Source organism: Anticarsia gemmatalis, chromosome 22 (assembly GCF_050436995.1).
Source record: "Anticarsia gemmatalis isolate Benzon Research Colony breed Stoneville strain chromosome 22, ilAntGemm2 primary, whole genome shotgun sequence".
Taxonomy (NCBI): Eukaryota; Metazoa; Arthropoda; class Insecta; order Lepidoptera; family Erebidae; genus Anticarsia; species Anticarsia gemmatalis.
In genome coordinates this window covers 6,331,781-6,350,517 of record NC_134766.1, presented here as the reverse complement: position 1 = coordinate 6,350,517, position 18,737 = coordinate 6,331,781, and the positions used below count along the sequence as shown (strand labels likewise).

Here is an 18,737-nt window from a genome sequence, read left to right as displayed (position 1 = left end):
TATACCATCAATACCATGTTTATACCTCTTTATCGTGATGTTAATAAGAAAATGCAGCAGCGTACTTCACTGAATGTCCATAGTGATAAAAATCTGAGGAAAAAATAATATTGAAAGTGTCATAAAACTTAAATTTAATAAAAAGGAAATCAGCATCCCTACATTCTTGAAGAACCCAATATAATAAGTTGCGTAGTTATTGGACTTAGAGATTCGTAAACCATTTGTTTTTTTATCGTAGTAAAAAAATAGCAACAACTGTGAAATATTACCTACTCATTAATCTTCTTCCTTGTACACAGACGTACCCAGAGATCCGTAGCGTCCGATACCCGAAGCCCGGCACGAACAACCCGACGGTGACACTCACGGTGGCTGACATCGCAGATCCCAAACACATTCGCACGAGGCACCTCACGCCGCCCAAAGTTATACTTGAAGAGGGGTAAGTGGATACACCTTTATTTTGCTACATTAGGTACTATACGTTCGTCCTCAAACCTTCACTTAGCCGATATTGTGGACTCAAGGCTTGCCTCGTTATGGGAGGAAACTGGTGCCCAGCATAGTAGTAAATAGGGGCTACTGAATATGTATTTGGTTTAAGCAGTCCAAAACTTTTATTTTACCTTCATATTAGCGTTGAACGTCTACGCAAATATTACACACAAAAATGAAACCGTAAAGAATATAACGGGATATAATCCTTAAACTGTTGTTTCGTCGAGGTGGTTGCCACGACAGTGCATCGGAAGGTCGTGGGTTCAATTCCCACTCAGAAATATTTGTGCGATCCACAAATAGTTGTTTCGGGTCTATGTGTACTTTGTGTCCTGTCTTGTATGGACACAAGAGCAATTCTTGGTACGCGAGTTGTCTTTCTAAAAAAAATCATATAAATATTTCTAACTAGGCTAATTGCGTTGTAGAACAACTTTTATTCAATCTAAAGTTAAATCAAAACTAATAATGAAAAGAACACAAATTCCCAATAACAATATAGTAGTTAGAAAATTGTACAATATTTAGTTTAAATCGTGCAATTCAATTAAAACTGGAAACGATTTACCAAGTCTGATTGGTTGTGCGTGAAAATGTTCACACTCGTATTAGTTCACAACTAAATTTGAAACACACTGTTTCATAAAATTAGTTTTGCCATGTATTTTGTTTTGTTCATTAATTGTGTTTTGAAATTGTTTTACCTATTATGCTTATAGTGAAAGAACAATATTGTCGTCAGTTGACTTCATTAAAGGAAAAGAATTGATATCGTGTGGAAAACTTGATAAATGAATAATCTGATTCATCAAAATAATCTCAATGTGCCTTAAAAATCAAAGATCTACTTTCGAAATCCGACCTATACAGGTTGAAGGACAACATTTTACAATATTATTGTCATTATTATGTTTTAGAGTAGCCATAATAATATGATCCATAAAATCACCATGAAATTTTAATAAACTACACTCGCATTATGCTATTAACTGTAACCGTAACCGATTTAAACGATAATCATTCATTTGAAAATATCTCCTTAAGTATAAAGTCCTAACATTACCATAGAAAACTACTACACAAATGAAGTCAGTAAAAATCTAACTTAATACCTTCACAGAGCCAACTGTATAAAATCTAACCGAAACGTCAAGTTACCGTATAAAATACTGCAGCCGTGCGCAATAAGACCCCCGGCTTAAGCCGCCGTAAGCCATAAACAGGCTGAGATAAATGAACCAGAACACATAAAGTACAACCACTCGATATTATACGAGAATATTTGAATAAAGTTTCTCGATTAAAATCGTTATACAGTGCCTCGATTCTCTACTACTATCGACTACCGACAACCGAACTGTCATCGAGAAATTTTGTATGAAAATCTGATCAGCGCCTCTGACGGGTGTCGTAGGAAACATTTTGGCAGTACATTCTAAATGTCAAAATTTCGATAGCTAGCCGGTTGTCGGTAGTCGATAGTGGTAGAGAATCGAGGTACTGAAATCGATAGATTGTTTACCGATTATGAGAATATTTGAATATTTTGTTTAGCTTGTTTCGTTTGATAGCGCGGTTTTGATTAAAGTTTCTTGAAGGAGATTTGAGGTTATAAAATGCATTCATTTTTATCGATGGATAGAGCCAAGTGACTTTAAGGTAGGTAGAATATAAAAGCACTTAAATAATGGACTTTGTAAAACAGTTACCCGAATACTGATAAATGAAAATGATTGCGCGGATGCGATCAACGGTAAATGTATATAGATAGATTTAACTTATACAAAAATCACAACATGAACGTAGCTAGCGATCAATTGAATTATTAACTGAACCAGACATCAATGTGAGACTGCCCACTGACTATCAGTAGTATCGGTAGTAACTACATATCTTACTACTATGTACCCTGTACTGTCACTTTCAATCAGTTTAGAAACTGTTTATGAGTGAAAAAGACAAAACACTGAGTAACTCATTCATATCGTATGGTTAGTCGTAAACATGTGTCGAAGTTTTCAAACCGCCAGAAGGCCTTTGACGTGGCTTACTGTATAACTAATCAGAGCTCAAATTACGTTTATGTATTTGCTTTGGTTTAAATAAATGCATTTGTTTCAGTGACTACTACTTCACAAGCGCACAATGGGTGTCTCTCACAGAGGTGTGTGTCGTCTGGCTCACCAGGATGCAGAACTTGTCAGTCGTGTCAGTGTGCAAGAGCCCTATGTGGTACTGTCAAGAGGTGAGTGGGCTCAAACCTTTATCTTCAACTTTTTTCAGGCTTGAAATGAATTCTAGAAAAAGTTATGTTTTTCAGCGATGGAGCTGTTATTGCCAGTATGTTGTTTAAACACATATTATTTGGTTAAAGAAAAGGTTTATATTGAAATTTTACTAATGAGAAAGTATAGTATTTTTACTAACACGGAATCGAGCAAACAGTTAGAGCTATATACACTTCTGATTAAGATCAAGGCAGTTAAAAAAAAATCTAACATGTGCTTAATTAGGCCATAAGAAGAGTTTCAAACTATAAATCTTCATGTACTATTTCACAATAAAAGAAGATTAACTTAAGGATAATGAAAGGATATGTTAAATAAATAACCTACCTATAGTTTCTTCATGTTCTGTATAAAATTATCGAAGCGTTAAAACAAAGAGATATAATTTTCCTTTTCGGCTCATATTCCGCTCGTTTCTTTTAATGGATGGAATAATGAAACTTCGTCTGTTCCGTACATTTTCAATTTTAAATGCTTAATAAAATTTTATACGAGGCCGAATATTGCGACCGTAAGTTACTTTTGTAGGCGTGTAAATTTTACAGTTCGAGATATTCAGTGAAATAATTGTCTCTTTGTTTTAAAAAGATACATATTTGATTTTCATCAATTTATAATTTCAGTTTTGTTATATCCGAAGGTAAATACATAAAGCTGTATAAAATCGCGTTCTGCCGTACCTATACATTTATGCAATGTAATGTTTGTCGTTCGACTATGGAGGTAGGAGGTAGTCGATTTAATCCACTCGGCTGCCTATGCCCTTATAGTGACGAATTTGAAAAGAATCATCTAAAAATAGCCCATTAGGCTAAAAACTGAATTCATACATACATACATAAAATCACACCTTTTTTACATAAGAGTAGGCAGAGGCCAGAAAACTAACTTGATACGGTCCTTACAAACTTCCCATGCTTCATACACATCCAAATACCTTGTCAGGACAGTACAGGTCCGCCGGTTACCCACCGTGAAAATTCTTATAATGTAATATTCCTCAGGTATATAGAATATCATCAGGCGTAGACGGCTGGGTGGAGTCAGCGCCGTCGCCGCTCTGGTCCGCGGGTGGGGGAGCTCTCGTGACCCTGGCTCCGGTGCGCGACGGGCCCGCGGGCCTGTTCCGCCACATCGTAAGGACGGAGCACAACGCCCACGGGCCCCGGGCCCTGCCGCTCACGCATGGCAGTTTTGATGTCGTTGAGCTGCTGGCTTGGGATCATGCTAATCAACATATGTGAGTATCTTCTAAAGATGATTTGTACCTAACGCTTAACACTTCAATCAAAATAATAGCAATGTCAATTTGACAATGAAATTAGATGGCATGAATTTGGTTGGTTGTCAACAGTAATTTTTACAGTATCATCTTTTAGTATCAAGAAGAAAATTTATAAATATCAGCGACACATGAAATTATCAGTAAGTTGATCTAAGTGTATGAGAAAAAAAGCTAGTTTCTAATGCCTCATAAGATAGCTAATTCTACCTGCGCAATTCTTCTACAATGTAGCACGATCCACTAAAAAATACAATTAAAAAAACCATGCAGACTTTTCTATTCGATCGTATTACAATGTTATTAACCGAATACGCAACAATATATTTCCAACAACCTACACCAAATCACATCCACCACATTAAACCAGCAAATCCTTTACCTGCCAATACGCAAACATTTGCACAAGTATCTTGGGTATATTTACATTGGCGCCAATGTTGGTGATACTCCCTCCGGTGCCCTCCTTACAAGATTCAATCGCAATAAAAGCCTTCGCACTCTACTTGCAGCGGTTGATAGCTTTTAGTGCCTTTAGGAAACGCAAGCAATGTATTCTAAGTGCAATGATCTTTAGTGTACTATTTTTAGAACATGTTTTGTTCTGTACGTTATATTTTAATATGCAGTTTTAAATAGGCATATGTCTCTCTCAGTCTATCAAAGTAATGTGAGATATATTTATCGTATTTACATACTGATTTAATGTTTTAAATATTAATTTTAAAAAATGGTAGTGTTATGCATATTGCGCAGTCGATCCATATAACGTTCGTGACTGCACTTTATCATAGTTATCGAAATCAATAATTTAATTTAAATTTTCGTTGTAAACATCTATGTATACGTAAAATTTGGAACTTTGAACCTTATTTCAAGTCTTACACAAAGTAAAATCTCGCAAAATTGTTAAAATGAAAAAAAAATATGTCCCTTTACAATCATAACTCAGTTACCAAATAAACCTTAGCGTAAACTTGCTACAGACCAATAAAGAGTGGAAAGGAAAATTCACACATACTAGTTATTCTTTACCCATCGCCCTGCTATTAATGTTGTCTTTGTTGCAGCTACTACCTAGGCATCCCAGAAGGCAAGCCTGGCCAGCAGCACCTGTACCGGGTGTCGTCGGAGGCACCTCGTCCCGGCTCCCCGCAAAAACTGCCTTACTGCGTCACTTGTAACTCACAGGTTTGTAAAGTTATAATATATAACTAGTTATACACAACTGGAAGATTTTGTCCATAATATAATAATTTAACGAACATGCAGAGTGCTTGAAATTAACACTATAAATGATATTACTTAAAAATTCCAAGGAAAAATAACAAAAACAAAAGATTTATTTCTAAAACAAGTTTAAATTAGCCCACCGACTACACACATTACACAGTCGTAGTTATAGTTGCAGGATAGACCGTCGAAATCATTTTTTTAAATTCGTTACATATATGTACTACTCTCAACTCAAAAGGGTAAAGTTTTATTTTCCATTAACAACGGTATTCAAAACATATAATAATTAAATATATTATTATATCATTTAATTTACAATACCGACAGTTATTCTAATCCCATTTCAACTAAATATACAACTACCAATAACTAATCATTAACACAAAGATCTACATTAATACGTACGAACATAAGTTAACATGCTTCGATTATGATGTGTCATGGCAGACTGCCAGCGCGGTGTAGCCGAACATCTGCTGGTCTGGACCACGGTGAATGCTCCTCATAATTTCACACCACGTGTGTTTTATTGCAAATGTAATGAGCTCTATTTCTTAATATTTATTGGGAATTTGTATTTACTGTACAATTTAATGGGATGCATGAAATTACTTGTGTGGTATTAACAGGAGTATAGATTATAACCTGGAAAATCCATTCTAGTATTTATATGTGAAAGTTTGACAATCTACATACATATGTACATACATCACACTTTTCTATAAGGCAGAGACCAAAGAAAGCCACTTGGTACGATCTTCTTCAAACTTCTTCATCACTTCTATGATAGTCTATTTATTACTCTTAAAATAGTTAAACCAATTTTCAAAATACTTGACATGCACATAGTTAAAGACATTTAAATATAGTACGTTACTTTTATTTCTGTAATTTACCTCTTAAAATAATTATACATGCTGCAAATAAAACCGGGAAAGTCAGGTAGTTTCTTTCAATACGATACGTTTGAGTAAGTAATATATTTTACTTCCCTTTTTTATATATTTCACCTTATTTAACACAAAATAATGTTCCGTATAAATAAAACCTACAATAGACAAACATAACACGTTCGTAAACTTTCTTAAATTACGTCACAGATAAATAAATAGCTACCTTTTGTTCATATTTTACGACAACCTCCTCTATCTTTACCTACTACTATTGTACATATAAAAGTTTATGAGGATGTATGAATGTTTGTTACTCTTTCGACCAGAAACTACTGAATAGATTGAGAGAACTTTGACACATAGATGGTTTATAACCTGGATTAACAGAAGGTAGGTTAGGTTTTATATCCGTGACCACGAAATCCTTCTCCACGGTCACAATTGCAGTATTATTATTGTGAGAGTATATAATGCTCATACCGTCTTCACGATTAAACCGCTGAATTGATTTTAATGTTTTTTTAAGAGATAGCTAAAAATCCGTTGCCAAACAAACGCTACTTTCTTTTCAAAATTTACCTTTTAACGACTGGCATAGACGATGAAACTTTGAACGAGAGCGAAGCCGCGCGGGTCAGCTAGTACTTCATAAACAGGAAAATATTACAAGGCCAGTTTACCAAAAGATCGATTCAAGAAATACCTGAAGCATTATCGTAAAAATATACGTACTGTATACCAATATTGGAGATTACTTACCGTGGCAAACAGAATCGTTTGAGATATAAAAGATGATAACGCGATGAAATAATATTGATGGAATTTAGTTAGTAAGATTATTCGTTCGTGTTCTTTTGTATTTATTCGGATTATACATTTTTCTCAAAGGATATTAGTAAGTAAGTCTGGTTCTTGATGAGTAGTAAGCACGATTGAAAATGATGTGTTAGATTTATAAGTAGTTGTCGCCTCCCTTACCGTTTGGAAAGTTGTACAGAACTTGATTATTTTTACAGTGTACTATTATTATTTTAGGATAATATGTTTAACAATACCTATATGTACAAAATTTAAATATTAAAATAATAATAACGCTTCATAAGTTAGTTGCAGACTGTCGTCATTTCAAGATTTTGATTAAAAGAATCAGTTCAAGCCAAATTAAAAAAGACAACTCCTTTTCTAAAGTTCTTTAAATCTTTCGTTGCTAGTTTTCATTTCATTGTTCTGAACATTAACAGAAACAAACACTAGGCTTGAAAGCAAAGTAAATAAAAACCTTTTAGTTTAACGTCTTAAAGAATTAGACCGTGCATAAAAAAGTTTGTTTGAATTAAGGCTAGACTTTTTGTTGAATTTAAAATACTGCTGGGAATGTTTCTATTTGGTATACAAAAGCGCCGTACTTTATTATCAAGAGTTCGTTCAAGTGAAATAGGTATATCAAGTATGATACAAAGGTCCAGGTAATCGCCATGCCAATGCTACTGTGCTAGGGGGTCAAATTCAATTTCTGTTCTCTAGCAAATTACGAGCCTGTATCATCCCACTGCTGGCTACAAGAAATTACACCTCTCGGAAAAACTGTTTGCCTCTATTGAATCCATGATCTTCTGGCATAATATTTACAACGTGGTAACGTGATGACTGCCTTAGATAAAGACTATATCGGTCGCCATCAAAGTTATATCGTACCCCAAATATAATGTCGTGTCCTTGCACCTGATACAACATGATAGATACATCAGATAATTAATTCTTAACGCAGTAGTTACAAGACACATGCAAAACAAACAATATTCTCTTTAATATAAACGTCTGCTTTACGCAGCCGTCTCCATCAATAAACCTGGAGTACTACGGCAACCTGGCGTCTTCGGGTGACAGCACGTGGGACACAGAATGGGACGAGGAACTGCCGGCCACGTCGCCATCACCCACTAAGAAGAAGAAGAAGAAGTACCCTGGTAAATCCTTTGACTTAATAAAATGATGGCGATGGGCCTTGATACCAACTTACTTTAACACCAACTTTTGATTTGAAAAGAGATAATATGTCACTTTTTAAACATCAATTTCAATCAACTACCTTTTCCCTTATTGGAAACGATTAACACAAACCTGCGGCTTAAGAGGAGAGGATCAGAAAATAACTAACAGTAGAACGCGTGCTGCAAGACATTGTTTGTTTACTACGCTAAGGAGCTAATGTTCTGAAAAGAGTCAGTAGTAAAATCTTCGAAGAATATTGTGTGGACATCATCGTAGAAAAGTTGACTACAAACCGCTTTATATCTGCCCATTCGAAATTACAAGGCAGTAATTTAAATAAAACTTATTTTAAGGAAGAAGTATCGTAACAACTATAAAGCATTTTCTTCTTCCTATGGTTTTCTCACATATTTCCTCTATCCCCAGATGGCCTGCCTCAAAACCTGCCCTGTCTGTACCACGAGGCGCACTTCAGTCCGTCGTCAGCGTACTTCGTGCTGGAGTGCCTCGGTCCTGGGGTCCCCACCTTCAGCCTCCACAAGACTGCGCTGCCAGACCCAAGGTTGTTAGCGCATTTGGAGAATAACACTGCTGTCAAAGTAAGTTTGAAGACTGCTCTAGATCTTGATATTTGGTTTTAAATATTAATTTTCCATTATTTAGACTGTATTCACATATTTATGTCAAAATATGGTAGAAAGTGGCGTCAGGTGGGTAATTAATTACTGTATTTTCAGTAGACTGAAGATGTCGCCATGTTTGCTACATATCATATTTTTTGTGACCACTAGAACAGGACTCAGTGGTAAATTGTAGGACAAAATTAGATTATGTTATGGAGTAGTATTTTGGAATACCTGATTTTTTTAAAGGATTTTTTTTTTGTATTCCCCGACTTTTCTTAACATTTTTTTTGTACTGTGTATCGATTTTTAATGTATAACTTGTCTATTCTAAGTTTTTCATGAGTAAACAAACTACATCTATTTTCTTTCCCTATATACCTAGTGTTAAGTCAAATACTAAAATATTGTCGCGAACTTCAAACTTCTACATCTTGTTCTCCAATGTCTCGTAACTTTATACTGAAACACGACACCCACTAGATAGGGGTACTCTATTCTCTCACTAAGTTTCACTTACAAAGTGCACTATAGGGAATATTAAAGTAATATTTTTAGAATATTGCTTTTAAACTAGTGTTTTACCTGCAGCAAGAATATCTTTATAAATAATTTAAATATCTACGGTGGTTGAAGTGAAAGTGGTTGTCACAAGAGTATAGTTCTATGCCAAGAGGTCGTAGATTCGATTGCTATTTGATACAAAATCCGGTTGAATTGGTGGTGGTTGTATAACAAAGTTCTCCACGACTCAACGCATTCTTTGTACCTAAATGATAGAGCAGGAAATGTTTTTCAAAAACAAAGTAAATATTTATATGTATTAAGTATACACAATCCAAGTTACTATAGATCTATCAATCTCCGACCCCTTTCACACAGCAATAATTAGAACGAGACAAACTGAACAGTTAATCACCCATTAAAAAATAACAATAACTTTATACATTTTAATTTCGCGACCATTCGCATTTTACCGTCCGAATCTCGAGTTTATGGCCCGTATACTTGAACGTTAGGGAAATAAAAATTATACAATAAACTGTAAATTATCCTCTGAACAAAGTTTTATATGTTTTCAAATTGATGTTTGAAATGAGAGTGAAATGACGCTGTAATTTGAGAAATGTAGATACTTGATTTATAACAAGGCGAAAGACTCAAGAAATGAAAATTGCGAATGGAATGGACTCGATAATACTATAGTCCGATTACGAAGCACGATTTTCTGCCGTTGAATACCCCCGTGGCACAATCGTTAAAGTGACCACCACGCTACCACCATTGCGTTAGGAGTTACTGGGTTCGATTGATACACAAAACAGTGTGATACGTTAGAGACGGATCTGCTTGATTTTTTTTTCTGGTGCTTTTATGCTTGTAAAAGTCCCCGGGTGACAAACTAAATGCTATCATTTAGCATGCGATAATTATCTCTTAAAAATAAGATAGGTATATTTCCGATTTTATCGCTATTGTATCAACTTCAAGTAGCAATATACAAAATAATTGGTATGAGTAAACATGTATCTAGCTTTTGTAAAATATGTTTTAAAGTTAAGGCGCTTGATGCCTGAAGGATCTCATGAATAAAATTAATCCCTAGTTCGTATGAAGTCTCGCGTTCATGACCTAGGGTTCTAAAACTATGTTTACAGACTTTTGTTTACTCGAGTTTATCACTACTTTACGTCAAGGTCTTGCTAAAAATACGACAGGAGTAATGGTCGATTTCTCTGTTATCAGATCGTAGATTTCGGATTTCAAAAATTTGAAACTTTTTTTATTGTGTTACGAATTTCAGAAATTGTGACATGTAAAGCTGTGGTAGATTGCTACTTTTTAAATTGACGTTATTAAGACATTCTATTAATAGGGTCAGAGGCCAATCTAACCAAGTGGAGTTTTTTAATTTTTTAAGTACCTATACCTAATTAATAATTTGTTGCCGCCAAAACGTTACGCATTTTAAGGTAAAATACATGTTCGCGTTAATTCCGTTTGTCTTTTCTATATTGTCAAGACTACATTTGCGTAGTTTTCGATATCTACCCACACAAATCTGCACAATATTGCTCAGCAACGTAACATTCCTGAACAGCCGGCAACATATTAAACCTGTTCGTTGAATAATTCAGCAGCACTGTTAATATGTTATTAAGCCTTACATTCTGAAGTTAACAATAAAATGATAAACGTCGCTGTCACACGTACACAATGAACGCTATGGAGACGTTATAATTGTGAATATAATACGAATGTAAGATGATATCCTTGTTATTGTGTTGTTATGAAACGATGTTAAATTTTGGCCCAATAAGTGAGAAGAATTGTTTATGGCGTATGAACAAAAGACGCTAAACAAAATGGTTTTGTGGAAATCCTTTTTACGATAATATAGGTACATATTATGTCATCAACAATGTTTGATCTTTTCGTTAGTCACGGTATAGTGCCATTGAAATGAATTAGAACGAGAATATTTTGAGCCCACAAAAAGCACCCTACACGTCCCTGAAAAAGAAAAACTGGCTTTATTTACGAAAAAAGAATATATAACCTGAGCATTTTAGATGAGCCTTTTACGAGGACAAGTTTAATAATTTTTCGTTAACCCAGTCAACTACCCAATAGTTTTCCGTTATACCACTATCATTTTTCTTTCATAAATATCTTTCTTTCACAGGAGCGGTTAGCAGCAATAGCACTGCCAACTCCTCGCACATTCTCCGTGCAGCTATCGAGTGGGCATGCCGCGAGGGTCAGGTTATTACTACCACCTGGCCTCAGAGAAGACGAGGTCACTAAGTACCCACTGGTACTTAAAGTGTAAGTACTGAAGCTGGTCTATTAACTGCAGAAACAGGGTGTATCGAAGAGTAAAACGTAAAGTGAGGGGTGACAAATTGATAAAAAATGTGTTGGATCTGCACTAAGAATATAATTATGTTGGAAGGAGTGCCTGTGGACTAATATGAAATTTAGCTCCATACGTAAATCAATTGAATGAATGTTTCTGTTAGAGACTATATGAAGAAAATGCGGTAGAATCGCTTAACTTTCTTTAATCAAAAATAATTTGGAAATAACTTATAGCGTCTAAACGGTCCAGCAGCTGTGCACATATTGCTTTAGTCTCCGATAGTTAATCAACCTTTGAGAGTAACTAGCATTGTGTTCAATGAACCGCAGCCAAATATAGAAAACCTTTCATGTATAAAACGGTTACAGTCCTGTAGGATCTCAATTTGCTTTCGCCACGAATAACGTACGTACAATAAATCACTACATTCCATCTCCATAGTTACAACAGTTTGCCAGTAAATGTCACATTTCATGTTATACCAACTAAAATAAAATCAAGCCTCCAAATCCTCAACGTCTTCAAACCTTAAACTAACTACACTAACATCTTTTTTCCCAAACGACATTTAGAAAAAGAAAAATTGCTGAAATATTCCTCCCTGCTTACGTAAAAGTAAAATATAGACATAGTTAGTTTTTATAAGATGGCTCGTCTAGTCCCAACGATATTGCTTCTCTAACAATGAGTATAATGCCTCCTAGAATAATTACGCTCATTGTTGGGAAACCAATAAGAACCGAAAACAGATTTATATTAGAAGCTTAATAAAAACTATTTGTTTCTTACGTCATGAATGAAATTAGGCGCATGTGAAAGTTTGCTATGGATATATGATTTGTTTAATATTTTGTCGCCAATGCAAGCAAACGCGTTATTAATTTTGGAATTTAACGAAATATATTTATAAATACAGTATAAACATTTAATATTATTATGTAGGTGGCAAGATAATTGATGTGTCATCTATCGTTAATGGATCGATCTTAAACTAAAATAGTTATCTTAATTGTTAGTCATTAGTCCATAAGTTTTCCCTTAAATGTATAAATAACAAACTTTTGACTCCTATAATATCATGTTCAATCTGGAAACCAAGACTAGGCCCTTACGACTCATCGTAGTATTCTAACTAATCTCACAAATAAATTGACAGGCAGAAATTTCCTTCCAAATATAATTACGCAACACATCCTCATTATAAAATCTCCACATTTCACCAGTTTTATTAAAGCAGTTCTTAATCTAAAATCCCACTTCTATTTATCTTCCCTTTACGTTTCACGAGTTAAAATTATAACGTATGATTATCACACCCTGGAGACGGATAACGAAACAAAAGCTCATAATTCATTTACAATTTGAAGCAAGATGTTATGTTTGTTAATACCAGTATTATACTTTGTGGTTGCTTAGAGATGATCTTGTACAATATTTTGTAAAGCCTTCAACGATCTTGGGAATATGAGAGATATGTTAATTTTAACAATGACTTGTTGTTTTGCCGAGATGAAACGGTTTTCTGATAGAATGTGGCGTGTTTGCTCTTTTGGAAATTATGTATTGGACTGTAATACAGCGGAATATGGTAAACACAAACGGCTGATCTGATTATCAAATGAAAGATTTACATACTAGGGCAAAGATATCCGATTGTTTTTTTAAACCACCACCTGAGGCCGATGACCTTAAGAAAGTCATCTCACAGTGTTTGCTCCTTACTCCAACGCCAACGGTCAGGAGGATGTTTGGATTCATTTCTTTCTAAGGTTACAGAAGAAGACCTTCCTAGACAGTCAAACGGCTTCTTAACTTGTGGCCATCATGAACAAAATTTAGTCCCATTTCCAGAAATTTTCAGTTAGGTAACTGAAAATTTCTGGAAATGGGACTATCTATCTTCCTATCAAAATTACGAATAAACAAGAAGTATTTTTACCACTTGTATAGTGGGTTCTTCATTAACTGTATACCTATTTTTTGTTGCGGTCTAAGGGCGAGACCTGGTGACCAGGTGATACAGGCGTCATAGCCTAGTTTAGGAACCAGCCTCCCACAATAGTCAAATTACATTACTTACAATTGTTAAACCTATTGTGGAGAGAAAAATAAATATACATATGTATAAATCTATTTCTTCCCAACAGTCATGGTGCCCCTGGTACCCAGCTAGTGACAGAACGATGGTCACTAGACTGGGGCTCGCTAGCAGCTGGTGCAGGAGCCATCCTCGCGTCTGTTGATGCTCGAGGCGCCGGTGGACGAGGCCTTGGAGCACACCATGCGCTACATCGACGACTGGGCACCGTCGAGCTGGCTGACCAGCTTGAAGTTGCCGAGTAAGTGATGACTAACAATTCGATGCAGTCTTAGATTGGAATTTAGATTGTGTGTCTTTGTATTAGGGACGAATCTATATATCTTAATGCAAGTTAATACGTGGGACAAGAAAGTAGATTGAATTTGGAAGGAAATGTAGATGTATAACGACTAGATTGATTTCTAAGTCTGGTCATATAGCAATATGACATCAAAAGATTGAATTAGCAGCATAATTGCAGAAGAAACAGTGAGCTACTTTTCTTTTTTCTGTGCATGATCCACATAGCTACCCAAAATGGAGTAATAACCAGAATGTCTACCATCCTACTAGGAGCTAATGACTAATTGGAAATCTTTTCAACTGTCCCTTCTATTCTTCCACCAGGTACCTTCGGGACTCCCTCCACTTCATAGACGCTCGTCGCGTCGCAGTGTGGGGGCGGGCACACGGCGGGTTCCTCGCCGCGCTGGCGCTCGCCAGCTCGCTGAACGTGTTCCATTGCGGCATCGCGCTCACGCCTATTGTGCGCTGGCGGTATTACGGTCAGTAATGGATAGTGAACATTGCAATAGTACCACTAGAATAACATAAAACATTTGACGGAAGATAGCTTAGCTAAAAACTTGAAATTGCAGGTAAATAATTTATTAATATTGGAATTAAATAGAGAGGTATGAAGAAGATCTCTATTTCACCGATTCACATTTTCAACAGCGATTTAAAAAACATTTCACCTCTTTTTAGAACACTACATTTTCTAAAAACTAGAACATAAACAAACAGGTTTCGAGTTTCTTTTCAAATTTAACGAACTGGAAAAATACGGTTAAAACTCGATACGGTTCTGAACCTCGAATTTTCAAACACTCGCGAATGCCCAAGTTTCCACGAAAATATTTTCTCATTCAAAGAAAGTACCGTTTCTAATTACAATAAATTCGCGTTAATTCAAAAGCGAAGCGGATCCTTAATGTTTATTTAATGAATATTACACAACTGTAGTCAGACTGTTTTATTTATTTCAGATATTTGAGCAATGAAGTTTAGATAATCTCATTAGAATATTCCTATGAATTTATGATCAGTTGGAATAATAACTGAATAAGCACTAAATTTGTAATAGGCATTTTCGATTAGACCCATTAAAATTCCTAGAGACCTAAAATAATATATACCTTTGTCTAGAATCCAAGCTGAATTTACCAAGATAGGACCGAAAAGGCAACGATACCTATAATATCTACAAAACTTCAAGTCTATCCTTTTGAACAAAAATAAAAGGAACGAAAATTATATTATCTATGTTAATTTCAACCCTTAGACTAGAAATTTACCATAATCCCTTAGAGAATGGTACTGGTTAGTACGATACAGTTTTATACCATAACGACAATCATAAAGAATGTTTCAATCATCCTGCAGCTTTTTAAAACGGTGCAATATTTATTACTCTTTACACTGATATGGGATTAACGCTATTCCGGCTAGGCTTCTGCCATAGTTTTCAAGATTATAGCTATATAAACTAGTTAAAACAACATCCACTTATAAAAACAATCATCATGGCTTATCCTTTCTTCCAAACTATGTTGGAGTCGGCTTCCAGTCTCTTTGAATGCAGCTGAATATCAGAGCTTTACATGGAGGGACTGCCTATCTGACCTCCAGAACCGACTTACTTGGATTTTAACAAGTTACCCATATGAAAACAATAGGGATAGAAATAAAAAAACACAAACGCATTAAAGTTAAAATACCTTTTTATATACCCAGCGTCTGCATACGCGGAACGTTACATGGGCTTCCCGAACGCGACGGGCAACTACCGCGGGTACGCCGACGCTGACGTCACGAAGAAGGCGGCGGCCTTGCATGACAAGATGCTGTTGCTCGTGCACGGGACAGCTGACAACAACGTGCATGTGCAGCAGAGCATGGCGCTGGCGAGAGCGCTCGCTGACCAGGGCAGCATGTTCAGGCAGCAGGTTGGTAGTCTGTTTTATTAACAAACAAGCTGACCTGGCGAACTTCGTACCGCCTAAAATATGCAAAATTAAATATCTATTTTTCAATATTTCTGAGAGATTTTCTTAACTTTTTTTTCCGTAAGAACCCTCTTTTAATAATAACAAATACAACACAAAAAGAATTAGTAAAATCGGTCTAGCCTTTCACGCGTGATGCCGTAACCAAGGAAAACGGGTTTCATTTTTATATAATATATAGATTAAATAATGAGGTTCTTTGAGAAGGCTTGGATGGTACCCTGGGCTGAGAGAAGAGACTGAAGACATCCAACCTGAAGATTTTAATTTTCACCGAGTTGTTTCGATGTGATTTCTCCACAGTGCTTTGTAGCTATCTTAAACTTTGACATGAACCGCTAGTCGATTTGTACCAAAAATACTATGTTCTCTCATGTATGAGAGCACTCAGGGCTCATTGTGACAAAATATTGTCCCAAATCGACAAAGGCATCAGATTTTGATGTATTAAAAAGGAATTTAATATCTAACTACAAAAAAAAACTCTTTTTGTTCTCTACTAGATCTACCCAGACGAAGGCCACAGCCTGGAAGGTGTGAAGCGGCACCTATACCGGACGATGTCGGCGTTCCTGGACGACTGCTTCCGCAAGCAAGTGCCGCCGGAGACCAAGGCGGGACTGAGGAACGGCGGGAACCTTGACTGAGACACGTGGAGGGACGAGGAGTTGTGCTCTTGGTGAGGAAACTGGTCTACTAACTGATGATTTATAGGTGATCCTTCAAATGTGATTTTGTTCCTGCGTCTTCCTTGAGGTTGTTTAAGCAGATAAGTTTTGTCATACAAGGTTCGCCTGAGTTGGTCTGGTTTTTTCTTCTCGCCAAGTCTTCTTTTTTCTTTCAGATAGTGTATACTTCTCAGGATTTTTAAAATCAACGTTTATGTTTGTTATTGCTATAAGCTGGTATTACTACAGGATATCTGTCATTTCATGAAAAACCGGCAATACTTAATCCAATGTTGCTATCCTACCATTTTTTTGCGACGGTTTCGATTTTCAGGGCAAATTCTTTAGTCAAAAGCTTCTTTTGAAAAATATTCGAAGCCTACTGAAAGCAAGTTTATCATAACTAAGTCAAAGACAAATACTAAGAGTTTCGTACAAACAAACCGTCAAAGTAATTCAAGCGTAAAGCTTAAACACACAATGCGACAAGTCGTAAGGCTTCATAAGTCATAACGTGGCCGACAATGTACACATGAACACAGATCAATATCTGTCGTAATGCTAGATACCGCTAGGTCATTGTTTTTTCTTATTATTTAGTTATTTGTTTGGTTAATATGCAACATCAGTTTTTATCGAAAACTTAAGACTATTTAGTCAATCAAACATCATTCTATAATTCCTATCTTGATAGATCTTGCTGAAGAATGGCCCCTAATATTGGGATTGGACGTAAATAGTGTGGTAGTCTTGACGCCCTAAATAAATTTTTTATTTATTTCGTCATATTTAATTTTACTCAATTCTTCTATCTAAGCATCTATAAATTTCAATCGAATATTTTCCACGTAAACTATAGTTTGTGAAAATATAACCACGCTCTCATCAGCCTGCGGTATCTAGGACACTAAATGTCTGTGTATACGTCAGTGCCCTTGCGGTTCCACACAATGGATCGTGGTCATATATGTTGCAAGATGTGGCTAATCCTCCGCCGTAGTGAGCCGGCTTCAGACAGAATATTTGAGCTATTGGCTGCAGCATTCACAATAGTCCTTGTAGTCTTACCAGATCCTTGTATAGTCTCAAATATATTGTGATTGGATTAAGATAAGTGCCATTTTCAAAACAGATTTGTGTTATTCTTTTGGATTCTTGAGCGTTCTTTTAGATGATTTTTTGTTTCTACACATGCCTGAAATACGCGTCTTACGGATTAAATTGTGACGATCGGCGCCAAAGGAACTACCCGATCGACTCAAGCCGAACAAGTGCAGTAATTGGTTCGAGTCGATTTTGTTGTTCGATAAAACATGCCGAACCGAATATGTGTGTATCAAGCACAGTCATTACAAAATATAATACTGTACTTTTCGATGTTATAGTCACTATCAGCTAGCTCAGCTATCTATCCAACTTACGATTTGTTTCTTTGTTTATTATTTGGTCCTCTAATTGCGTAGATTGATATTCTTCTTTTTGTTCTATCAAGCGATTTGAAGGAGCGGATTATGACAGTGTTATGTTATTATTTTTTGTGTCACCTGTTTGGTATTCACGAAGGTAAACTTATGTTTAACATAAAGTAAAGCCCACACATAACATAAAATTTTCGATACCGAATGATTATTGATTCCAAGTAATATTCACAGTACCAAAAAGGTTCGCACAAGATACATGTTGCTGCAACTTTGACCTGTCGTTTGAAGGAGAAAATCGTTGGGTATCAGAAAATTTGTCGTTGTGTAAGAACGGTCTGTCTTATCGTTTAAAATATATAAAAGAAATGTGTCTGGACGCAGCTCTCCTAAACAGAGTGAGGACAACTCCGAGCGTACCTCCGACTCGAGGTACCTACACCCTAGCGTTTGAACTAATTGTTGAATGTCCTAAAACAAACTGCACTCCCTGAAACACTGTTTGAGCCAGAACTGCCTTGTGACACACCCTTAGATAATAACCTTAAACTAAATAGTTAAGCGAAAATTCGAAGATTTTCAGCTAGTTTTGAAGCAAAAATCAG

The 18,737-nt window shown here is 35.9% G+C and overlaps 1 protein-coding gene across 3 annotated transcripts in view; it reads left to right on the top strand.

The window, feature by feature from the left end:
* The window catches only part of Dpp10 (Dipeptidyl peptidase 10), a 199,759-nt gene that overhangs the window by 172,370 nt on the left and 8,652 nt on the right, over positions 1 to 18,737 (top strand). For 2 of the 3 annotated variants that reach the window (XM_076129312.1, XM_076129311.1), the window contains exons 8-18: positions 303 to 445; positions 2,623 to 2,746; positions 3,794 to 4,029; positions 5,142 to 5,262; positions 8,032 to 8,167; positions 8,619 to 8,791; positions 11,502 to 11,644; positions 13,826 to 14,017; positions 14,386 to 14,543; positions 15,775 to 15,986; positions 16,550 to 16,725. In XM_076129312.1, the coding sequence (XP_075985427.1) occupies positions 303 to 445; positions 2,623 to 2,746; positions 3,794 to 4,029; positions 5,142 to 5,262; positions 8,032 to 8,167; positions 8,619 to 8,791; positions 11,502 to 11,644; positions 13,826 to 14,017; positions 14,386 to 14,543; positions 15,775 to 15,986; positions 16,550 to 16,693 (1,782 nt within the window). In that variant the 3' untranslated portion in view covers positions 16,694 to 16,725. Of the gene's footprint in view, positions 1 to 302; positions 446 to 2,622; positions 2,747 to 3,793; positions 4,030 to 5,141; positions 5,263 to 8,031; positions 8,168 to 8,618; positions 8,792 to 11,501; positions 11,645 to 13,825; positions 14,018 to 14,385; positions 14,544 to 15,774; positions 15,987 to 16,549; positions 16,726 to 18,516; positions 18,565 to 18,737 lie in introns of all 3 variants that reach the window. The other variant, XR_012960016.1, reaches the window with a different exon arrangement.